Raw genomic sequence first — 26,523 nt, 5'->3', positions numbered from 1 at the left:
TAATCCCAGCACTTTGAGAGGCTGAGGCGGATCACTTGAGGTCAGGAGTTCGAGATCAGCCTGGCCAATATGGTGAAACCCCATCTCTACTAAAAATACACAAAATAGCAGCTCGTGGTGGCGGCACCTGTAATCCAAGCTACTTCAGAGGCTGAGGCAGGAGAATTGTGTGAACCTGGGAGGCGGAAGTTGCCGTGAGCCGAGATCAGGCCATTGCATTCCAGTCTGGATAACAGAGTGAGACTCTGTCTCAAAACAAAAACAAAAACAAAAAAACAATTACAGATACATAATTCCTATCTGCAATTCTGAAATCCCAAAAGCTGTAATAACCAAAAGTTACTTTGCTGGCAAAATGTGACCCAATTGAAACTGATTTGGGCCTTGGGCTTCCTGGACAAAGGAGCCCTGGATGGCTACCCAAGGACCTCACTCCACTATCTGAGCAAGGTGCCTACATTGTTGCCTAGTGGGATGAAGTCACTACTAAGGACAAATAGCAGTTGTATGTTTCCCATACTCCTCCTTTCTGAATGAGAGTTTTAATTTTCCTTTGCCGCCACTGTATATCAGGAGCAGAGAGGCAGTCTTTATTTATAGGTCACTAGGTGATAAAAAGCTGTATCTGGACCTAATGAAGAGAGCTACACATACCCAGAGATCCTGGACTTTGAATGGGATGCAGAAATTTACAGGGAATGGAGTGGGTCCTACTTATAGCAAGAAGAGCATACACGGGTAACCGGGAAGCTAGAGGGCAGACAGTGACACATGACATAGATGAGGCCCCTCAGCATCCACTGCATTCCCTGTCTAGTGTGCAGCAGCAGAAAAGCAAAAACTAATACCCCAGGATCCCTTGCAATTCAGGTTCAGAATGCAATTTAGGTTCTACCTACGAGTTGTACTCAAGTGCTTTGATTTGAAACTGGGTCATATGGAAAGCAGCAGGATGCAGGGTATGTGTTTTGCAGATTAGTGGCATAGGTGATGTGCTCTTGAGTTGGGCACTGTGGTAATGGCTTTTTGAATACAGTAGTTCCCCCTTATCCTTCAGGGATATGTTCCAAGACCTCCAATGGATGCTGGAAACTGCAGATAGCACCAACTCTCATATATCCTGTTTTCCTATACATACATACCTATGACATGGTAATTTATAGATTAGGCACAGTAAGAGATTAATAGCATACCTAATAATATAATAGAACATGTATGACAATATTCTGTAATAAAAGTTATGTGAGGCCGGGCGTGGTGGCTCATGCCTGTAATCCCAGCACTTTGGGAGACCGAGGCGGGCAGATCACCTGAGGTCGGGAGTTCGAGACCAGCCTGACCAACATGGAGAAACCCCATCTCTACTAAAAATACAAAATTAGCCTGGCATGGTGGTGCATGCCTGTAATCCCAGCTACTTGGGAGGCTGAGACAGGAGAATTGCTTGAACCCAGGAGGCGGAGGTTGTGGTGAGCCAAGATCATGCCATTGCACTCCAGCCTGGGCAACAAGAGCAAAACTCTGTCTAAAAAAAAAAAAAAAAAAAGTTATGTGAATAGGGTCTCCATCTCTCAAAATGTCTTACTGTTCTGTACTTCAGGTAACTGAAACTGCAGAAAGAGAAACCATGGATAAAGGGGGACAACTGTATAGCTGAGGTGGCTGGTTTCGGAGCCAGCAGCTGCTGTGATAGCTTCCTGATGAAGGCAGACACAGCAGCTCCTCTGATGGTTTGCCATATGGTTTTGGGAGTCATTTGTGGAAGTTTGGTCTAGGGTCTACTTCTTCAACTCTCCAGTGATCCTGAAAGCTACCTAAAATCCTATAATAAATCACTTTCTGTTTAATTTATCTAGAGCAGATTATGCTTTCTGCAGCTGAACCCTGGCCAACACAGCCAAGCTAACAGGTGAAGAAATACAGCGCCAGCCCTCTTATTTTAGCCAGGAGCAAGCTCCCAGGCCCCCAGGAGACTCGTGTTCCTAGATGGTTCTCGCAGAGTGGACCCTTTCAGCAGCTGAGCACATGTATGTTTGCTCCTCAAGGAGAGAGAAAGGACAGTCTGCCACAGGCACATATATGAGGGCAATGGTGGTACTTTTTATGTTTTAGCCTTTGCCATTGATATTTCGTGTTGGTCCAGGTATGGTAGAATTATACTCTTTTTTTTTTTTTACACACTCTCTGAGAGCTGTAAAATAAAAAGGTCATTTGTATTTTAAAAATAACTTTTGGCTTTAGAGAAATAAAGCTTGATGATGTTCTGACCTGAAACAGGTAAAATGCTTCCAATTCAGAATGCAATTTATAAACAGCACAATTTCCCTCCCATTTGCTGGACATATTGTCTATCTCAGTATAAAAAGAAGTGCAGTTTTTCTCTGTTTCAGCTGCGTTTATTATCACAAACACTGGGGAAGCATCCACCAATATTCGGCTGCATTGTTTGTAGGCTCTAACTCAAACATTTCGGCTATTGTTTAATGAGAGAGGGCTTGGCTCTGAGCCACAGGCAACATGGACTGGTTCTCCTGCACAGTACTGGGTCTGCTCTGAAAGGGCTTTTCTGCCAACAAAGGACAGGTGGCACATCAAGCACACAACAGCTGTTCTCAAAGGGCAAAGAATGTAACTGCTCCTACCAGAGTCATCCTTTCTCCCTGCCTGGATGCAGGGCCAGACGCTTCCTCTGCACAACTGGTCATCCATCAGACATTTATACAGCGACCTTTTGGAGGAATCAGTCCCTTCTGTCTTCACATTTCCTAGAACAGAAGCAGTGGTGGCCACTCCTGCTGTCACTCCTGGTAACTCAGACCAACGGATTGCAGTAATGGCGTGTGTCTTATCTCCCACATGGAGGTGATGACGCCCTACTTAGGTTCTTCATGTCCGTTCTGATAGTCCCATTTTTTTCTGGTTATTTATAAAGAGCTACCACATCGTTACATTTCTTGTGACTTCCATCTTCTTTCTCATAAACTTTTAATTTTAGAACCACTTTAGATTTACAGAATTATTGTGCAGAGGACAGAGAGTTCCTACATATTCCATGTTGTTTAATGAGGGAGGGCTTGGCTGTGAGCCACAGGCAACAAGGACTGGGTATCCCACACAGCACTGGGTCTGTGCAGGATACAATTTCCTGTCTTATTAACACCTTCTTCCATTAGTACGGTACATTTGCTATACTTCATGACCTGATAGTGATACGTGATTATTACCTACAGTCCATACTTGATTTTTACCTAATGTCCTTTCACTGTCCCAGGATCCCATTTGGGACACGTTTCATTTAGTCATCACGTCTCCTTAGGCTCCCCTGGGCAGTGAGTCTCAGGCTTTACTTGTTTTTGATGACGTTGACGGTTTGGAGGGATGCTTAACCTGCATCTTTTCAGAGTTTTCCTAAGAATCACAGAAAACTGTCTTTTGGAAGAAGGTATCAGTAGGATTATGAGCCTCTAAAACAAGACCTAAGTGTCCTGAGGTTGCAGATGGATGAAGTCAGGGGTGCTCTGCCCAATGGATGTTCCATCGGCTACTGAGGATATTTCTGTGAAGGATCCAGCAGAGCAGCTCCCCAGCCTGGCTGATTGTTACATTCAAATGGAGAATTGTACAAAGTATAGATTTCCAGGCTTTGGCCCAAGTGTACTGGATTAGAATCGCCAGCAACTGGGCCTTGGATTCTGCATTTTTTTATCTTTTAAAAAATAATAATGCTAATTATTTTTAATACTGGCAATTATAAAGAAAACATGGCCTATAATCTGTTAGTATTATTAGTATAAATACAAGTATAAATGTGGAAAATTTAAACAGTAGTCAAAAGTCCAAAATGAAAACTGAGTGCCCCCCATAATCTAAACATGCTCTAGGAACACTCTGGTTGCTCCCTGTTTTTATTGTTGTTTTTTTCTGTTTGTTTGCTTTGGAATTTGCATTTCAACAAGCTTCCTAAAATATGCCAACATAACAGGAAAACTGGAACCCACTACTACAGAAAAAATGAAAAATTCAGCTGTCGGGGAGCACAATGTCCCTTTCAGTGCCGACGGCCGTTATGTCATCATAAAGCCGTGCTCGTCCCCTTCTCCACTGCACAGGCCAGTCCTAGAGCCCTCAGATGGGTAGAATCTGCATGGAGAGGCAGCCTGTGACAGCCTGGGGGACAGTGGCACCAAGCAACATGAGGAGGGCGCTCTCATTAAGGGGGGGGGCAGCCTGGAGTGGGGAGTTAGAGCCCAGGCAAGAGAAGGCCATCCCTCCAGAGGACAGATCCAGTGTAGGGAGTGAGAAACTGGATGGGGAGAGGAGGGCATGCATGTGGACACAGCCAGAGGAAGTATGTCAGAGCCCAAGCAGGGAGAGGCAAGCATGGGAGTCCATGTGGAAGGGTGGCCTGGGGCCCACGGGGAGGAGGAGGGCATCCCTGTGGGTGGGTGTCTCCATGAGTGGAGTCAGAGCCTGAAGGATGTCGGGGAAGGGGTGGATGCACTGGTGATGGCCAACTGGTTATGTATGGGGGAACAAACCAAATAAATATAACAAGGGTAATGGGAGTCCAGTTTCCTAACTGTTGGAGAAGGCTAGAATAAACCCTGGATATGCTACAGTTAAAAGAATCAGGATGAACTTATGGATTTAAATATATATTTAGCTATATTTTATTTATAAAAATATTTGATATAATATATAAAATAGATATGCATGCATATACTTATATATACATTGACACATATATGTACATGTACACATAAATTTGTGAATGTTTTTTGAGTGGGCCTGGGGGCAGTGACCCTCCAATGGCAACAGGTATACCTAATGCTCAGATCTTGGCTTTAATGTCATTTTTCCACTAAAAATAATCAGGGATCCTCAGAGAAATGATTTCAGGGCTGGGACAGACAAAGGACATGATGAGCCTAGAACATCTTGTGCCAGAAATCAAAGAAGTATTCAAAGGCTGATGAGAACATATCCAAAGAACACAGGAGCCAGGCTGGAGACTCTGGTGAAATTTGGAACACTCTGAGCTTCACAACAAATAATGTCAGTAACAAAGTATATCCCATTGAATACACAGGATGTTAGGATCTTATAGTAAGAAAAACAATGAAAAAAATGAAAATGTGATGAAGGATTTTTAGTTTCAAAATACCTTCCATAAAATATTTATTAATTAACAAGCAACTTCACAGTAGAAAAGCTCAGAAGACATTGCTTACTCAAAGGATAAAAAAAAAATCATTAGGCCAGGCACGGTGGCTCAAGCCTATAATCCCAGCACTTTGGGAGGCTGAGGCAGGAGGGTCCCTTGAGCCTGGGAGTTCAAAATCAGCCTGGGCAATATAGTGAGACTCCCATCGCTACAAAAAAAATTAAAAAATTAGGTGGATGTGGTGGCATGTGCCTGTGGGCCCAGCTAGTTGGGAAGTTGAAGTGGGAGGATTGCTTGAGCCAGGCAGGTCAAGGTTCTGTGATCGTACTACTGCACTCCAGCCTGGGCTACAGAGCTAGACACTGTCTTTAAATAAATAAATAAACATCATCAGTAATGGCACAGACTGAATTTGTGTGCCCATGGTAGGATGCAATAAAAAGAACTCACCATCACTTTTGTGATATTCCTGTCTGTATTTGTTATGTACCTTAAGCCAACATTTATCATGTCACAGTTTCTGGAGGTCAGGGATCTGAGAGGGGCTTAGTTTAGTGGTTCTGGTTCCAGGTGTCCTGTGAGGTTGCAGTCAATCTGTTGGTTAACAGAGCCTGGAGAATCCTCTTCCAAGTATACTCACTTGGTTGACAGGCTCCAATTTCTCACTAGTTGTTGGCTGGACACATCAGTTCCTTACAGGCCTATCCATATGGCTGCTCACAACATGGAAGCTAGTTTCCTGGAGTAAGTGATCCCAGAGATAACTTTCACAACCTAATCACTTCTGCTGTATGCTCGTGGTCACAAAGACCAATCCCGGTACAATGTGGGAGGAGATTACACAAGGATATGAATAACAGAAGGTGGGGCCAACTTGAAGGTTAGCTACCACGCTGTTATCCCCTGATTCATAAGCTGAAGATAATCACAACAAACCCAAATCAATGCCTATTCTATAAAATAACTGGCCTGCATTCTTCAACATGTCAAGGTCATAAAAATCAAGGAAGAGTGGAGAACTGTACCAGAATGAAAAAGGCTAAAGAGACATAACAACTAAATGCAACATCAGATGCCGGACTGGATCCCTTTGCAATTAAGGACATTTTAGGGAGTACTGGCAAAAACTTGAATGGGTTCGAGGATTAGAAAGTTGCACTGTACTGAGGTTAATTTCCCAATTTTCCTGATTGTATTGTGATTTTCTAGGAGAATATTCTTAAGTATAAAAATACCCACAAAAGTGGTAGGGAGAGAGAAGATATCAGGCCTGAAACTCACTCTCAAATGATTGGCAGTGGGGAGGGAATGGTCTCTGTTTTATAATGGTAACTTTTAGATAAGCTTGAGAGTCCCAATTTAAAATGTATATAAATTAAGAGGACCTATAAATATAAAATTGTCTAGGTTAAAATATTAGGTAGAATTATATGAAACTGCTATTTTATAGGTAAAAGTGTAAATACTGGTGATTTCATATGGTTCCACTTAATATGAGAAAATTACAACAAACTAATCAACACCGAAGATAATGAAATTCTAGATTTACATAAGAATACAAAATGATTCAGTGCCCTTTCGAGGATCTCTCTCCCGCAGTTACTCACCCTGTCCAGTGCCCAGCATCTGTCTCTGCCATCAGCATACAGAGAATCTGTTGTGTAACTCCTGTCTGAGGAACGATCGTTCCTCAAGTTCATATTCCCCTCCAGATACTGTCCTATTCCTCTGCACCCCTTTATAGTAACATTTTTTGAAAGAACGGCTTCTACTCCTGATGCCCTCTTACTTGCCATTTTTTCCTAAATTCATTCTAAGTGGGCTTGCAAGGCTACCACCCAGAGGAACGCTCTCATCAGGATCATTAATAACCTTCCTGTTGCCTAAACCAATAATCATTTTTCTGTATTCAACACTGCTGGCCATTTTCCTTCTTGAAACACTTTCTTCTCTTGGCTCCCATGAAACCAACTCCTCTTGAGTTTCCTCCTATTTCACTCTTTGCTTATATCCTTGTCCACTACAATTCAGAAAGCACCCATGGTCATCTTTTAGAGATGTAAATCAGAGATGCAGCTCTCTACTTAAAACCCTCTGGATGATTTCAGAGTAACGGCTAAGCTCCTGTGAGAGGTTCCCTGAGATCTGGCCCCTACCTATGCCTCACTCCATCCCACAGCACATGCCTCTGTGCCTTTGACCCAGGCTTCAGCTTGCATATTAGTCCATTTTTACACTGCTATAAAGAACTGCCTGAGACTGGCTGATTTACAAAGGAAAGGGGTTTGCTTGACTCACAGTTCAGCATGGCTAGGGAGGCCTCAGGAAATTTACAATCATGGAAAAGGGGAAGCAAGGCACCTTCTTCACAAGGTGGCAGGAAGGAGAAGTGACAAGTGAAGGGGATGAGCTCCTTATAAAACCATCTCAAGAGAACTCACTATCATGAGAACAGCATGGGGAAAAACCATCCCCATGATTCAGTTACCTCCACCTGGTCTCCCCCTTGACATGTGGGGATTGTAATTCAAGATGAGATTTGAGCGGGGACACAGAGCCTAACCACATCAGCTTGCTTCTCAAGCATGCCAAGTTTATTCCTGCCCTGGTCTTTTGTGTATGTTCTCTCTGCTTCAAACACTCTTCCCCAGTCATCTCATGTAGACTGCTCTTTTTCATTAAGTTCTCAGCTTAAACATTAACTCCTCAGAGATAACTTTCCTCTAAGCCTAATTTAAAACAGCTCCTGACCTGTACCTGCTCCAAGCACTCTCTCGCATTCCCCTGCTTTGTGTTCTTCAGGACATTTACCCTAATATGAAACTGTCTTACTTATACATTTATTAGGTCAATACCAGTCTGCCTACCCTAAAACAGAAGGGCCCTGGGGAACCTTGTGGGTCTTGTTTTCTACTGTGTCCCCAGTGACTAGGACAGTGCCTGACACATAGTAGGTGCTTAGGTATTTGGTGAATAAATGAATCACCTACTTTCTGTTTCAAGCTGTTAATGATTCCAACTATTAGATGACTTGTGGCTGTGATAATAACTATAGAATCTTTAAATGACCTTTATTCCAATCATCTTGTCCAACCTCAAACCAAATGAAGATTCTCTCCATCACATTGCTGATAGAAGGTCATCTGCCTCTGCTTGAGTACTCGAGTAATGGATACCCAGGACTTTCAATCATGGAATGTTTACAGGTCATTGTCGATAGCTCTGGTTGTTAGAAAGATGTTCTCTTCAGCAACCCTAAATCTTCCTCCCTATATGTTCCACTTATTAGTCCCTGAAGCAACTCAAAAAGCTCTGCTTCACTTGATAGTGATTTGAATATTACTTGAGGGAATGATCACATGATTCCTAATTCTCTTCTCTGAGATAAATACTCCCAGTTAGCTCAACACTGCATGTGACATGAAAAATTAACCAATGCTGCACATGAGAAAGGTCTGTGAAATTTTATCAGCTTGGTTTTAAAAAAATAAAACTTTTCTAAGCATCTTATCTGGGACCTACAACACAAGAGTGTCCTTGGATATTCCAAGAACATGGTCTCATTTCTCACAGCTGTCTTTCTGTTCTCTTAACAGCCTGGTTCTCTGCCTCATACTCTTTCTGATACTGAGGGAACTGGGACAACTATAGACAGCTAGGCCCACAAGCATCTTTCCTGGGACAAAGGCTTAACCTTTTTCAGAACGTATTTTTCTGTTTTCATTTCTAAACAAATTTTATATTTAATAAGATGAGGGAAAACTTGGACTGCTCACTGATAAGCTTTGTGGCAAGGACTCTTTGCTGAGGGCACTAAACAATTTATTGCATGAGTATTCCATGAGTGAACAAACAGTTTGGATCTTACTTCCCCTTGGGCTTTGAATGTATATGCAGCGCAGGAGGAAGAATGTCTGTCATGGCTAAACAGGCAGCATTTTAGTGCTGATTTGTACCCTTTACGTGACTTAAACAACTGAGTGAGCACTCAATTATTATTGAATGAAGGAGTGAGCAAGGGTATTCCCTTGGTTCATTTATTATGAACCAATGAACCAGGCGATCCCAGAACTAATCCTCTAGCCCAAGCACCAGCAAGGCAGCCATGACCTGGACAGGCAAGGACTCACAGCTCAGCAGTGGAAGGAATGGGATCAGATCCCAGGGTGCCTGATTCTCTGGCCTAGAATTCTTTCCACAGATTCATGCTACCTCTTTTTGGGCACTTGTGCAAATGAATTTCCAGTTAACTGGAAAAGTACAAAGGATTTTGTTTTTAATAACTAAGTCACTGTGATCAACCTCCCTACATCCATGCACCCTGAATGAGTATTCTAAGCCAATCGCCATCAGCCCATACATAGCCTGGCAGTAACATACTTAGGGGTAAGCATGTGACCCAATCCTGGCCATTTGACATAAGAAATTTGCTAAGCAGTTTCTGGGACTCCTTGCCCCTAAGGAGGAGAAACAGAGTCAGTGTTTCCCTTCTGCCCTGGGCACTACTGTGTCTGACTGTGGCACCTGGAACTGCTGCAGCCATCTTCTTACCAGTCTGAGGATGGGGCAATACTGAGAATGGGGCAGCAGAGAGATGGAAAAACCTGGGCATTTCATGATCACACGAAGCCCCTGAATCCACCAACTCTGGAGCTTGCCCACCTGCAATCTTTCAGGGAAGTAAGATAATAAATTACCTTACGGTTTAAACCAGTTGAGTTAGAGGTTCTGTTATTTGGAACTGAAAGCATCCTAAGAAGTTCAGACCAGTTTTTGATAGAACCCTTTAAAAAGAGAACATTTGCTTCCTGAATTCCTTAAAAAATCATAAATTATAGAAAATAAGATTTCTTCAACCAGTCACAGATATCATCCTGCTGGCAAATACTGAGCAAGGCTATAACATAATAATGTCCCTGGTTGCCTTAGTAATGCATATTGACATAAATAATCAAATACCCTATGCGAACAAGTTCTCAAACTTTTCAGTCTCAGAATCCCTTCACACTCTTAAAAGCATTACTGAAGACCCCAATTAGCTTTAGTTAATATGGGTTATATCTAGTGATATTTACCATATAAGACATTAAGACAGAAGTTAAAAAATAATTATTAAAATAACAAACCCAATACATGATAGCATAAACAACTTCTTAATGAAAAATAACTAAATTTTTAAAACAAAAAAAATTAGTGGCAAAAGAAGCAATGTTTCACAACTTGCGAATCTTTTCTATATCTGGCTTAATAGAAGACAACTAGATTATCAAATCTGCTTCTGCAGAATCTGTCATGATACATTGTTTTGGTTGGCATATATGAAGAAAATATGGCCTCACAGAGATAAGTGGTTGGAAAAGGAAGCAGTATTTTAATAGCCTTCCAAATAAGCCTTCAAATATTTTTATTTGATACTACAACAAAATTTGACAAGTTTCTTAAAGGTTAGTTGCAATGCGGAACTGAAACTATATCAATGAACTTCTCATACTCTCTTATCCATTGATGCATGTTACACTTGGAATGAATGCTTTTTACCCATGCATGAGTTTTTAACAGCATGTATTGATCATTTGGAAAATACTGGTTCACCTAGATATGAAGATCTTCTAAATGGTAATGTATCTGACTATACATCAAAAAATCACATTTGTTAAGATTGCCACTGATCTCATAAAAAAACAAGTATTGTTCATGGTGGTAGATATACGTTTTCAAAAATTCTAATTTTCACTTAAAAGATCTAACTTTATCATTGGTAACAAACACTGTAAATTGTTTTCCTTGAAGTGACAGGCTTACTTTGTTCATTTTTGAAAAAGTATCTGTCAAATATCCAAGCCCAAAGAAACACAGTTTGTCTGTCAGTCATTATTTCAATTGGTGTTTGGTGAAAAAAGCAGTTAGCTCACAAAAAAAAAGCAATGAGTTAGCTCACAACTTAGACAATCACCACACAAGTCCTCTTCCTCAAGACAACCATAGTACTTTGAAATACAAGTATTATGATATGCAAGAAGTACCTTATGCATATTTTCCATTTTGTCACAAAGAATACTAAAAATACATGCATTCAAGTGTTGATATTTAATAATTCTTACTGCTTTGTCAAGACTTACTAAAACTGGCATTTTTTCTTTCTTCTCTCTTTTTCTTTTTTCTTTTTTTTTTTTTTGGTGTGAGTGTGTAAGAGTGAAGAAAATAATGATCACCAATATACTTTGGTGCCACTGCCTTGCTATCACAAACCCAACGAAAGGGTCTTGGAACCAGGGCCTGCAGACCACATTTTGAGGGTTTTGCAGACCACCTTCTGAGGACCCTTGCTTTATGTTTTCTATCTTTTCCCTCTTCTTCTTTTGATGACAGCTGCTAGCCATTTGCTCACATGGATATTTGCTACTCTCCATGCTTCCTGTGGGTGCTCCTCCACTTTTAGCTGAACCCAGTAGGTGCCCAGGTTGGGTAAATTCCAGGTGCCTGGCTCAGCAGATTGTGTTATTGGACTTTCTGTTTGAGTCCCAAAGAAATGAATTTGAGTGCCAGCTTTACCACTTAAAAGTAACTCTGATCTGTTCTGTTCAGAACAGAGGCCTCAGAAATAACATCACGCATCCATACCCAGCTGATCTTTGACAAATCTGACAAAACAAGCAATGGGGAAAGGATTCCCTATTTAATAAATGGTGTTGGGAAAACTGGCTAGCCATATGCAGAAAACTGAAACTGGACCCCTTCCTTACACCTTATATGAAAATTAACTCAAGATGGATTAAATACTTAAACATAAGACCCAAAACCATAAAAACCATAGAAGAAAACCTAGGCAATACCATTCAGAACATAGGCATGGGCAAACACTTCAGGACTAAAACACTAAAAACAATGGCAACAAAAGCCAAAATAGACAAATGGGGTCTAATTTAACTAAAGAACTTCTGCACAGTAAAAGAAACTATCATCAGAGTGAACAGGCAACCTACAGAATGGGAGAAAAGTTTTGCAATCTACCCATCTGACAAAGATCTAATATCCAGAATCTATAAGGAACTTAAACAAATTTACAAGAAAAAAACAAAAAACCCTGTCAAAAAGTGGGAGAAGGATATGAACAGACACTTCTCAAAAGAACACATTTATGCGGCCAACAAATATATATTAAAAAAGCTCATCATCACTGGTCATTAGAGAAATACAAATCAAAACCACAATGAGATACCATCTCAAGCCAGTTAGAATGGTGATCATTTAAAAGTCAGGAAACAACAGATGCTGGAGAAGATGTGGAGAAATAGAAACACTTTTACACTGTTGGTGGGAGTGCAAATTAGTTCAACCATTGTGGAAGAAAATGTGGCGATTCCTCAAGAATCTAGAACCAGAAATGCCATTTGACCCAGCCATCCCATTATTGGGTATGTACCCAAAGGATTATAAATCATTCTACTACAAAGACACATGCACACATATGTTTATTGTGACACTATTCACAATAGCAAAGACTTGGAACCAAACCAAATGCCTATCAATGATAGACTGGATAAAAAAAATGTGGCACATATACACCATGGAACACTATGCAGCCATAAAAAGGATGAGTTCATGTCCTTTGGATGATGCTGGAAACCATCATTCTCAGCAACTAACACAGGAACAGAAAACCAAACACTGCATGTTCTCACTCATAAGTGGGAGTTGAACAATGAGAACACATGGACACAGGGAGGGCCTGTTGGGGGTTCGGGGGCTAGGGGAGGGATAGCATCAAGAGAAATACCTAAAGTAGATGATGGGTTGATGGGTGCAGCAAACCACCATGGCACACGTATACCTATGTAACAAACCTACACATTCTGTACATGTATCCCAGAACTTAAAGTATAATTAAAAAAAAAAAAAAGTAACCTGAATGAACTACTGACCCTCTCCAGGACTCCTTATAAAATCAGAGGATGGAATCAGATGATCCCTAATCATCTTCCAGTTCTCAGATTTCATAGTCCTAATACACTACACACACACATGCACACACACACACACTCGTGTGTGCACACGTGTGCACATTATGGGGCATCCTGAAAATGCCATCTTGCACCTCTCCACACAAGTCTGATTATCCCTTTGTATCTCTAGAAGTCATTATAGAGGGGCTTTGGGAATAAATAAGTATGTGAATAATTCAGATTACACCAATTGAGTTTCTTATTATGGGTCTGCAGGGAAACATATCCAAGGTTCCAGATAAAAAATAAAATAAAATTAAGGGTTAAACAATAAACCTAATAAACAATAAACTAAATTTAATCACCTACATGATTTATAAACAAACCAGTAACTGATTCTGTTATAGCATGACAAAGTCTAAGAAGAGTTAAAACTGTTTAAAACAAGTAAAAGCAAAATCTTTAGGCCAATAGGAATAATAATGAACAGATAAGGGTGGGCAAAACAAAGTTACTGGGCCTAAGAAGCTTCAATATAATTTTATGTAGAGTTGTCAAAAAGGCATCTAAAATTACATTTTTTGTTCTTTTTCTATCTGTTAAACATTTACTGAAGCTTCTGAGATTATCAGAACAATTTTCCTAGCTCTATTCTATTATCAAAAATAAATGTATTTGAGCACACTAACTCTATTAAATTTACTTTTGTATTTTTAAGTCACATAATAAATGAGCTACCAATTTAGTTATTTATATTTTGAAATAAGCCTAAAAGTTTTACTTTAAAAAAACTAATACATTTCTCTGATATATAATGCTTAAAAAGCATGAATTGATTTTATTTTGCCATTAATACATTTTTAACATAAAGAGTAAAACAAAATCGTTAAGAAAGTCAAGATAGTCTCAATTACTTTTCTGAATAAGGACAGGATACATTTTACTCAGACATTTCAGGATTTAATTAGGATTTTGGTGACATCACACATACGGAACAGAAACTGTGACCCTTTAGCAATGGATGTAAAACCATCTTATAAAGAGTGTTTTTGCAAGTTAACAGAAAGTGGGTTTGAGAGGCAAGATTTTTAAGAATATAAAAATTTCTACTCTTTCCAAGTAAGATCAAACCACAATAGTTTTCTAAAATCATAGGATTCTAAAAGTAAGTTAAATATAAAAACAAAGCAAATCCTCTTTTAGAGCTTCATGTATTTGGAAACAATAGGCAAATGCAAATCAGGAAATCATGGTTCTTCTCTAGTTATGTTGATCAAGGGACTTCAAGAGCTAATTACCTATGGGAGGAAATTCTCTCATTAAGAGCTTCAGACATTTGGTAGCATTAGGGAATCTAAAAATCAGAAAACCATGGTCCCTTGTAGCCTGTCCTAACACAATGTGTAACTCAACTAATAAGGACAGCAGTAGTTTGTCAGTTGGGAAAATCAAGGGATGCTGCTCAGAACTCTGAGCTGCTACACCTAAAACTGAAAATAAACCATAGTAAAGTAAAAACTTACAAATATTTATCATTTGCCTTGCCATTTGCTCCAATTTGTTAACCCTTGCATCTCTCCCTCACAATTACTGCATAAAATTCCTAAAAGAGGTAAAATTGTTGAATGCCAAATATTCCTCATTAATAATTTAATGTTATTAGTATCATGGTACGGACTGGGGATACAAAGACAGATGGGCCTTGCCCTCAAGAACTCAAAGTCTCTTTATATTAGTTTTAGATTAACAATACCACATAGTGGGTTCCATTTAACAAGGACATTCTGTTCCCATAAAATTGGGAGGGATAGCAGAAAGATGTTTATAAAATATGAACGGATCTTTAATTATGAAAATAGAATGCAATTGATTTCCAGAGTATGATTTCTCAAATTTCTTCATAAGATCCTAAGGAAAATAAGTAATAATATTAAAATACTTAACATGGAAAATTGCTTATATAATACTAAAAGATCTGTTGGTAAATTTTAAACACAATTTGGACTTAATGGAGTTTGTACTTTTTAAATTTCTGAGTAACATGCAAAGGGCAGTGTGACTATATTTAAATATAAAATTGAAATGTGTTTTCTTGTATTTCAGCCAAAAGTTTATCTTAACTGAAAAGACTTCTAGTATATGCTCAGAGAAGACAAGAGCTATAAATATATCATACCTGGACACTCATCTTCATTGTACAAAAGGAATGGTTGTCAGGAAGCCACGGTGACACAGCACAAGGCTCAATAATCACTCCATCTGCCCCAAATCCTCCCACTCACCTTCCATACACAAAACTGATGATAATTTGGTAAACTAACAAAATAATAAAGGTTAAACCACTAAAAAATGTGGTTCTTGTATATAGAGCAAGGAAAACCAATGAGTAATACCCCTCATATGACCACATCAGATATCCAAATCTGCTCCCCCAGATTAACCTGCTTGCTCATGTAAAAGGTAAGAGTGTCTTATGAGGCAAAAATACATTTAAAAACCATAAAGTCTTCATCTCTATCGGTCATTAAAGAATGTTTTCCCTTTAATCTGACATGAATCCCTAGAAGATGTTTAAACTACACGTAAATAATCTATTTAACTTGGGCCGCTTTAGTTTAGAGAAAGTTAAAGAAATTTAACTTGCGATAGTTTGCTGAGAATGATGGTTTCCAGCTTCATCCATGTCCCTACAAAGGACATGAACTACCAAACACTGCATGTTCTCACTCATAGGTGGGAACTGAACAATGAGAACACTTGGACACAGGAAGCGGAACATCACACACTGGGGCCTGTTGTGGGGTCGGGGGAGGGGGGAGGGATAGCATTAGGAGACATACCTAATGTAAATGATGAGTTAATGGGTGCAGCACACTAACATGGCACATGTATACATATGTAACAAACCTACACATTGTGCACATGTACCCTAGAACTTAAAAGTATAATTTTAAAAAAAAGAAATTTAACTTACTTGCTTTTTAAATCAAGAGCCGAGAAAACCCAAATTATTGAATCTCTCTAATCTAAAACCACTTGAGGCCCAGACATCTAATCTTAGGTTTCCCATTATTGTCTGAAACTCACCACCTTAGCCCCCAGACTTGCCCTCGTTGTATATTTGCTAACCTGGCAACTTGCCACTATAGCTGGTCAACCAAGCTATAAAACCCCTGGCCTCTCAAATATTCCTGAAACCCAATCCACTAACAAGTTTTGAGAAGACTTACAGATTCTACCTTTGTAAAAGAATACCCCATCTCTATTTCAACTGCCAGCAGCAGACTCCAATCACTTTCTTGTCCTGATGCTTCCAACAGATATGTTGTTTATTGCCCTGCCTCTAATCCACTCTCCACACTACTTCCAGAGTGACCTTTCTAAAATGCAAATGTAAGCCTATCACTCCGCTGATTAGAACAGAGCTTTTAGGATAAAGTCAATACTCTCTCCCTTAGCATCTCTTCCTGATCTTGTTTCTACCTGTCCCTTGGATTAAACACACAGAATTATGTATGGGTTTCCAAAAGTGGTGCAACAGGACCATCTCCCCATGTGAAGGGGGTACCTAAGCTCTGACATGAGCCCATGAAAGCTCTCGTTCGTGTATGCTTTGTACTCACCAAAATAAATCGGGCAATACGTTAAATTGTAAAAAAAAAAAAAAAAAAAAAAAAAAAAAAAAAAAAAAGCTTTTCCATTTTGACTTTCAGCTGGGAGCTTCTTACTATTTTCTTCCCTCACATGCTTATCCCGGCTCCCAATTCACTGGAAATAATGGAAGCCTATTTTCCAAGGCCTGCATTTATTTTATCCACTATGGATGTATCACAGAAACCACTCACTCCTCTTTTCTTTTTCTAATTATCCCCAACAGGAGTCATTCACATGTCTTTCATTCATTCAACAAACAATAAGTGCCTAGATGCCAGGAACAGAGCTAAGTTTTCTAATTCTTGTGGATCCAGAAGAGATGCATTCATATAAATCCAAACGGTGAAGTCACCCACAGTAAGAAATACATGTTGCATGGTAAACTGGTACACATATGCTAAACTTTTGCACAGAAACACAAGTTTCATGAAACAAGACTTATTCATAATATGTGCCTTGTGGTCATACTTTATATTGTATTCAGTTCAGTGCTATTTCATTTCAGTGCACAGGCCTACTAAATTAATTTCACGACTAACTAATTTTCAGAATTGTCCGAAAAACACTGACCTAGAATATGTATGACAGGAACTTGTGTTTGGGAGTAATTACTGTATTTTTTTAGAGCTATAAATACCCTGGAGGGGATACAGAAAGGACAGTGAGCGAGAAAGAAGCGAAAGGAAGGCAAAAATAAATGGGGAGGGGCGAAAGAGGTAATTAGAAATAGAAAAGATATCTGGAAAAAGTCAGAGATGGGTAAGGGAAAAGAGAAAAGAAAGTAAATGTCAGGATGAAAGAGGAAGAAAGCCTATCTTGGTAATTTCTGGAGTGAGAGGAGAGGTCACATCCCAGTTTCCTTGGGCTGAGGAGCTCTAATCACTTATTATCTCCGCCTGTGGAGGGAATTAGCTGATTAATCATTGATCACTGCCTCCGAGCTGCTCTAATCCGTAAACATTTGAAGACTGTATTCCAGGTGTTTGGAAAAGATAACAGGAATTATCCATTAAGGCAGAAACACTTATTCAGCTTGCTGCACAGAGACCACAGCAGTAGCTACAAAGTTCCAGATGAAATCAATGGAGGTGGGAGGTCCTGGGTGTGACTTGTATGTGAAGAATGTGTTTTTGAAAATTAACATCATGAAAAGTAAATGAAGTTGAGTTAATCATGGCCATTGTGTCATGCCCATCTCATCAGAGTGAAGAAGTGTTCTAATTCTGTGTAATAGCATGCTCTGATCTGTAAAACACTTCCCCTGGTAGAAGCCCACATCGAGGGGCATTCACCCAGTCTTGAATAAATACCACTTTTTATGAGAGATTCTTAGGGGATAAATGCAGCCGTATGGTCCTAAAACTGTAAGCGCACTTACTATTATTATTATTTTTTGAGATGGCTTCTCGCTCTGTAGCCCAGGCTAGAGAGCGGTGTCATGATCTCGGCTTACTGGAACCTCCACCTCCTGGGTTCAAGCAATTCTCCAGCCTCAGCCTCCTGAGTAGCTGGGATTATAGGCGCCTGCCACCACGCCTGGCTAATTTTTGTATTTTTAGTAGAGATCGGGTTTCACCATACTGGTCAGGCTGGTCTCGAACCTCTAACCTCAGGTGATCCACCCACCTCAGCCTCCCAAAGTGCTGGGATTACAGGTGTGAGCCACCATGCGCCTGACCAAGCACACTAATTTACCCTGCATTACATGTCAGCTTATCCTGCGCTGGAAGAATCCTAAAATACACGGTATTTATACAAACTGTGTATTATATTTTGAACCATTTCTTAGAGGTGATTTTTAAATGAGACATATTCCTGGAATAGGTGAACCATAGAAAAGCAAGCACTAATGATATGTGTTCATGCCTTTTTAACCTACCACTGATTGACATTTGTTGCTTAGTTAAAATCTCTCAAGAACTGGTAGGAGTGTAAAATGAGAACATGTTGGTCTTGCACGAATATAGTGAATCACTGCCTGGCCCCACAGCACCCGCCCGCCAGGCACAGCAAGTCCTGCCACTCCGGTCCTTCTCACCTGGCATTTGGTCAGAGGTGCAGTAGAGGCAGACTAAAGGGGAAAAAATGCTAACAACTTGGTGTGTTTACTTTTTCTTTTCTCTCAGAAGGCAGCAGGTGAACAAAAACACAGGAGGTGCAAAGGGTTTATAATGAAAAAACACAACAGAGAAAGAACTAAAAAGTGTTCAAGGATGCCCCCCTTGAAAACCAGTGGGACATGGAGGGAGCATTCTAGGGATGCTCATTGGGCCTCAGCCAGGCCCTGATGGTTATGGGTGTGATGGGGGATGACAGTCAGTGCATTTCAGTAAATATTTACTGGGCACTCAATTTAAGTTACTGTTCTAGAGACACAAAGATGGGTTGCCCTCTAAAAATGTATAACCTTGTAGGATTATAATAACCCTAAATAACAGCAACACTGTTCCAGTGGTGGCTAAACAACCTCCATGCCATGTTACCAAATCAGTCAAGAAAGTATGCTTGCCCAGGAAACCTAAGTGTGTCTACATTAGGGACAGTAAGCTAGGTACTGAGGAAAGAATAAAGGTATGTTCTCCTTAAGTACTTTTTAAAACTCAAGATCAACAGAGCAGAAATATTAGAATTTCTGAATATTTCTGAATATAGAGGTGTCTATAAATCCAGGTCATGTCAGATGCTGAAAATGAGGTCTGTTAATGCTAATAATCCAGCATTGCTACCCCAGTGATTGGAAAGCAGCTGGTAACAACGGGAATTGATAGCTTAGTGATGGAGATCATGGGCTCTGGAGCCATCCTGTGTGGATTTAAATCCTGGTTCCTCTACTTGCTAGCTGTATGACCTTGGGCAAGTTACATAACTTCTCTGTGCCTCAGTTTCCCCATTTGTAAAATGGATATGATAATAAGATCTACTTTATAGGGTTATTGTGAGAACTTAGAAGAGGGTATGGTAAACAGAACAGTGCCCATCACACAGTGTGTTCGGTCAATGTTGGCTGATGCCATTTCTCCCTGATCGCCACCCCTACATTCAGGGAATGGTTATGACTCACAGGGAGGGGTCACACTCACACAAACTACAGCTTAGGGTGTCTGGGCTGACAGTACAGACATTGACCAGTTTGGGGTTTAACATCCACTTCTAAGCAATGTCCTGCAAGACCGTGGTTGAAAGTGTCCAGCTGCCCATCCATGTCTCTGCACGCTCATTTCAAGAGCCCCCGTTCCACTGGCTTCTTGCCAATTATTTACTGTCAATATTTTTTACATTTGGTGTTATAAATATCTCATATTTAGAAAAGAAAAAAATGGTTTCTTCATGATTTCAAGAAAAACTAAGATTATGAACTATCCAGAGATGGGTAGATGCATATGTGTATGAACTTATGACTCTTAAATATACTAGAAAATAAAACATAGCAAGAGGAGAATTTCAAGAATCCCATATAAATGTAATTTCTCTTGGTTTGGGCATAGCTTTAGAAATCTAAAAATGAATAGTCGACATTTTAAGAACCTGGCTAGAGTTTCAATTTAAAGGACGTCCCTGTGCACACGTGCGTGAACACACACACACACACACACACACACCCGCAAACCACCAAAAACATTCTTGGGCAGTTGCCATGACAACATAATGCTGAGCTACCAAGCTCTTTGTTATCTTGCTGAAGATGCTGTGTAAAAACACCCTTATGACAGATTCTTTACTAATTAAGTGGAAAAGGTTAAAGAATTCTAGATCCACATGGTTTTCATCTGTGCTAGGACTCACAGGCAAATACTAAATATTTTAAGAAAAAGAATGCAAAAGTAGTAACTGTAAGATCAATTACAGATCAAATCAGAAATAATGTTAACAGGGGGAAAATGTTTTGTTTTTATTTTGTATGCTATGTTCATTTCATCATCTCCTCCTAAGTTGTATCATATTATTTTAATGGAATAATCACTTTGTATAATACAATTTGGTTAATAGAGTCTCTTATTTTACTAGCACATTTAAATAGTTTCCTTCCTTGGCCATATCTATTTCAATTCATTTGAGAGCCCATAGTTCCATATGCTAAATAGTTATTAACAAAACAAAGTGGTCTCTAAATTAATAGGGGCTTATATACCAAACAAAAAAAAAGAGGAAAAAAAGAAACAATAGTGTTGGGGAGAGAAAGAAGGATAAACAGCATTTTTGAAGGCTGTGATAAAATGTGGTCTGGGGTTCTTTCCACTTCTCTGATTAGCCATCTCTGTTTCCCTTGTAGGTTTTTCTGTGTCTCTGTCTCAGCCATTAGACCCAGATCCCTGCCAAGATCAGCTGCAGACTGTCCTCACTGTAGTCTCGCTTCCTAGGCAGTCTTATCCTTAACTGGTGACTTTCACTATTACTCATGAGCATTTACATCCCCAGCCCAGGTTCTCTTCTGAGTTCCAGATTGGTTGATCCAACTGCCTCCTAAACTTCTCCACTTTGATGCTACATTAAAGGCAAACCAGGTCCTCTTGCAGTGCTCCTGACCTCAGTGAATGGCAGCTGTAAATGGTCCTAACACAGACATACTCAATACCTATGTGTTGAGTGAGTAGGCGAATGAATGAATCAATCAATCAAAACTGTTACACAAACCAAAAAACCCAAGGGTCATCCTTAATAACACCCTCTTGTTCCCCACTCTCTGAGTCAGGATCCAAGCTCTGTCCATTTCACCGCTTAAGATTATTTTCCAGATCCATCCCATTCTCAAAATCCTCACAGCCACTACTCTCTAAAAGGCCTTTGCTGGATTACTGTAATAGTAATTACTATGAGCCATTACTAATAGTAATTACTGTGAGCCATCAATTAAGAACCTGCAGATGTGAGATACAGAGAAGTTAGGCAATCAATACCTATTCAAATAAACAATTAATTGATCAAACTGAAAAAATTGATCTAAGAAAAAGGAAGAGAACATTTACTAAGTGTCAAGTGTATGCCAGACACTGATCTAGATGCCTCACATATACTACCTCACTGAATTTCCACAGTGACTCATTTTTTTTTTTTTTTTGGAGATGGAGTCTCACTCTGTCACCCAAGCTGGACTGCAGTGGTGCAATCTAGGTTCACTGCAACCTCCGCCTCCTGGGTTCAAACAATTCTCCTGTCTCCGCTTCCCGAGTATCTGGAATTACAGGCACGTGCCACCATGCCCGGCTAATTTTTGTATTTTAAGTGGCCACGAGGTTTCGTGATGTTGGCCAGGCTGGTCTTGAACTCCGGACCTCAGGTGATCCACCCGCCTCAACTTCTCAAAGTGCTAGGATTACAGGCGTGAGCCACCATGCCCCACCCACAGTGACCCATTTTATGGAAGCAACTCAACTGAGCATATGGCATCAGGGAGCCTCTTCTGGTCACAACCCTTTGCTTTGTTAGGTCCCAACAAGCAGGCAATAATGAGGAATATGAAGAGGATGATGATGGTGATCACAACTATTTTAGAACGTATTTTAGACACTACTCTAAGCACTTTGTGTGTATTATTTCATTTGAGTCTCATCGCCGTCCTACAAAGTAGGTGCTATTATTCCCTTTTGCAGATGAGGAAACTCAACAACACAGCAGTTATTTGCTCAAGGTAAAAAACTGGGAAGTAGTATGATTTGAACATAGTTCTGTTTATTTAAGATTTCACAAAACACCTGTTTAACTTACAGCAAGTTATTAGAACTGATGGGGATATATAGCTAGAAGAGACAAATCCATCCATATCCTCAAAGGTCTTGTATTAAACTTGAGCATGTCTCCAGGATCAGAGCTATTTCACCATCCCACTTCTACCCAGTGGAGGGCAGAATTCATAGTTGGAGGCCTCCAACAATGCCAAACCCACCTCCAAAGATGCATTTCAGGACCATTAGGGCTGCCAACCTCTTCCCTATCCCTCAGAGACTCAGTTTTCCTCAGGTAAGGTACCACAAGGAGATACTTTGGTGCTTATACTAATTTGGTGACAAGAGTGAATCTTTTCCTTAAAAAGTCTTTAAAGAAAGCCCTATGAGTGGCATGAATACAAAGATTTCTTTGAAGATCTAATCTAGTACTTACAGTTTTATAACTCCATCTGAGCACCTGGAACAGGGCTGCTGGCTATTCTTGTCTTGTTTATGTTGACTCTGCCCCAGCTGAACAAATCTACAAATTATGATGGATAAGAGTAAGCTAAAGAAGGGAGTACTTGCAATTAATTCAGTAGATCACACAAAATGGTGTAAGCTTTCAAATTTCAGTAGTATGCTTATTTCAGAAAAGCACCTAAGAGTACTGTATGTAACATAAGACTTTGCCTGATTTTAAAGTGGGCTTGTTAAAAGTAGGAAAAGGGATTCTACTTAAAATGTAAGTTATAACCATGGATAAAAGAATGAAATCAAATGTGCATGCCATTGAACTTCTATTAATTTAAACATGGTGCAGAACTTGAACAGAATTGTTCCTGAAGCCAGGAAGATGATCTTGCAGAGCCTCACACATCTAAGGGTGACAAATATCTAATGCGTGGAATGCAGGAAGCATGGGGAAGCATGCAGGATGCTACTGGCAGTGAGACAAACGGCATGGAAAGGGCAGGATCAGGCTGGGGATCTACCTCCTGAAGCAGGGACACTGCTAACAGCCGGCCACAGACTAGGTTTCCTCTGGACCACAAGAATCCCCCCACCAAGTACTCTAGCCACTTGAAAGAGGAACACTTTCAACCAAGGTTGGGGAGACCCATTGATGAGCACCATGGCCATAGGACCTCTTCTGAAAGGTCTTGAACAGCACTTCTCAGACTTTAACAGCACTAAGGCAGGCTTTGAGCTAAGAGCCAGAGGGGGTGGCCTGGGCCAGCTCAGTAGGGAGAGAGGATACCCAGCAGCTTTCTGGAGTGCATATCTGCTGGAAGCCTGCTTGGACTGCATGGATCTGTCTTTCCTTCAGGGATGCGGTTTTGTTCTAATTTGCCCATGGGAGGTTACAGGGCAGGATTGAAGAACTGATTTCCAGGCCATGCGCAGTGGCTCATGCCTGTAATCCCAGCACTTTGGGAGGCCGAGGCGGGCGGATCATGAGGCCAGGAGATTGAGACCATCCTGGCTAACACGGTGAAACCCCTCTCTACTAAAAATACAAAAAATTAGCTGGGCATGGTGGCAGGCACCTGTAGTCCCAGATACTCAGGAGGCTGAGGCAGGAGAATTGCTTGAACCCGGGAGGCGGAGGTTGCAGTGAGCCAAGATCACGCCACTGCACTCCAGCCTGGGTGACAGAGCAAGACTGTCTCAAAAAAAAAAAAAAAAAAAAAAAGACTGAAACCAAAAGAACTGATTTCCTTTCCATTTTTTTAACTACTTAAAAATACTTTCTTTGAAGACTATGGAAAAGTTTACCATTTGTTTTTCATTAGCTTTTTTAAAGGTCAAGAAAGTGTTACAGAAACTACCATTATTGTATCATTACAGTGCTGAACAAAAACTTTCAAACAGCTTACTTTTATTCAACTTTTATCTTCAGCAAGCAAAAAATGTTGATCCATTTTTTGGGAAGAATGCCACATAGTACTGATTATTTGTACAGAACTTTAAACTTAAATCAGGTGTACAATCACTGCCAGAGTTTTCTAAAAACTGGCAAGTGTATGAAGCTTTGAGGAAGTAAGTAGAAAGCTTTCAGGTCTGGTAAAATAGCAAACCAAAGACACTAGAAAAGGTGAGGGAAAAGGAAGACATAGACAGTAGGGCTCAGTAATTAGAATAAAACTACAAAACCAAGAAATCCTTAGGAGTCCAAAGGTGGGCAAGGCCTAATGTAGGAAAAACAGGCAGAAGAATGGGAAGCTGGAAGACAGGCTGCGGAAACCACTTCTAGCTGTGTGGCTTCCCTTCTCCACAGTGTTCTGTGATAGGCCAGGTGGGAGCTGTTACATGCAAGCCAGGCTAGGTCACTGTCTAGCACGTCACAAACATAGCCAGCCACCTGAGTGCAGAAATGGGGTGGCAGGGGCACCTGCCAATTCAGTGCAGAACTACCTGGGCTCTAGCCCTGCCTTGAAACTCTCCCCTTTGGATCAGAGGAGGCACTAAGGAAGCTCCAGAGCCTAGCTGAGCCAAAAGTGGGTGCCAATCAGTCCCTGAACATCCCTTGGTAACCCTCTGGCACAGTTATCCTACAGATACTGATGGAGGGAGGATTCCTCTGCCTACTGCAATGCCCATGGCAGATGGAGAGGGGAGATGTTCCAGGGCAGGCAAGGCAGTAAGGGCAGGGTGCCCACAGGAAGGGGTACTCACAGGGAAAGAATGGTCAGCCCCCTGTTTCTCCCCTTCCCCCAAGGTCTGCATCATAAGCAGAGGCAGCTGATTATGATCAAGAGAAAAAAAGGAGGGAACAGCCTAAAATCCCACGGTACCCAGAAACACAGGATATAACTCCTGGATAAGGCACTAAATGGCTCTACTTACTGTGCTGTTAGCCTATAAAAAGGGATAATATCTTTTTAATCTACTACAGAATTGTCTAAAGAACAAACAAAACAGTGTAAAGTGTTATACAATGAAAGGAGGTATTATCTTCAGAATATCAAACACAGAATTTTATTCTAGGACATGGGTTCCTCCCTCCCCTGAAGTAACCCCTTCAATCCTTGGCACATACACTCATTCCCTCTGCAATAAACAAAGTCATATTACTCAGTCAGTAACTTCAGATAATTCATTCTTCAGGCCACATAGTTTGTAAAGGCCCACTTCAACTACTATAGAGTTTGGCTACAGAGTTCTGACAGCCATGATGAATAAGTACTGTGTGTTTGTGTGTCAGAGTGAGGAGGGTGTGGCTGTGCTCTGATGGCTAAATTGGCTTCCAGTCAATGACTCATATTCAAAAGAGTGCAAGTTACAGGAGCTGCTTTGGCAGTCAGCAAATGCTGTGCATTTTATATTTTATAAATTATAGAGTAGTTTTTATTAATTGAAATGAAAAGCTGACAGTATCTAATTCAATGGATTCTGTAAATGAAATGCCCTCATTTAAAAATAACTGAAGATCAGTGCTCATTTTATATTATACAATTTACATTTTACACACACATTTACAAATTTGTATAAGTGGAATTGTATTCATATGCAATAACCAAGTCTTCTAAATCCATGTATTAAGCTGAGGAGGTGTTTGCAATGTTCTCATCAGGTTCGTGGGAATTTCTGAGTGAAGGATTCTTTTGAGAATCTGCTAACTCTATCTTCTCAAAAGGACACACATACACACGAAATTATGCACATGATTTCAGGGAATGCCTTATGGGTATCCCCTCCTTTCAACTAGATTTGCCTAATAAAGGCCTATAACATTGTGAATTAGCACCCTATTATTACTGTTTTCTTTTTCCTCCTCAGTCACCACTCCTACCAGCATCTAGGACCTAAAGTGATGCAAGGTCCTCATTTGTCAATATCCCAGATTTATTTTGTGAGAAGGGACTTTGATCTTGAGGATTTAGAAATGCAGGAATGTACTGGTACTTTGGTTTGTAGTTTACATATGAGCAGTGCAGATACCTGCATGCATCATAAATTTTTATCATTGAGGGGCAGAGTCTCAGGCATTTAGCACTTTAACTCCATATATAAATCAATGTTTCAGAATTTGACTGCCTCAATGCTGAAACTGCATTTTAAGTGGAATTCATTTTCTTCTGTATTGTTTACTATTTTCATTTCTTAAAAGTTATAC

The 26,523-nt window shown here is 40.3% G+C and overlaps 1 protein-coding gene across 2 annotated transcripts in view; it reads right to left on the bottom strand.

The window, feature by feature from the left end:
• FIG4 (FIG4 phosphoinositide 5-phosphatase) overlaps window positions 1-26,523 on the bottom strand; it is a 128,928-nt gene that overhangs the window by 5,683 nt on the left and 96,722 nt on the right. For both annotated transcript variants that reach the window (XM_030809555.1, XM_003255554.2), the window contains one exon: window positions 22,858-22,944. In XM_030809555.1, the coding sequence (XP_030665415.1) occupies window positions 22,858-22,944 (87 nt within the window). The remainder of the gene's footprint in view (window positions 1-22,857; window positions 22,945-26,523) is intronic.

This window comes from Nomascus leucogenys, chromosome 3 (assembly GCF_006542625.1).
Source record: "Nomascus leucogenys isolate Asia chromosome 3, Asia_NLE_v1, whole genome shotgun sequence".
In the NCBI taxonomy this organism is placed as follows: Eukaryota; Metazoa; Chordata; class Mammalia; order Primates; family Hylobatidae; genus Nomascus; species Nomascus leucogenys.
Note: the sequence above shows the minus strand (reverse complement) of the source record. Positions and strands in the feature narration are given on the sequence as shown.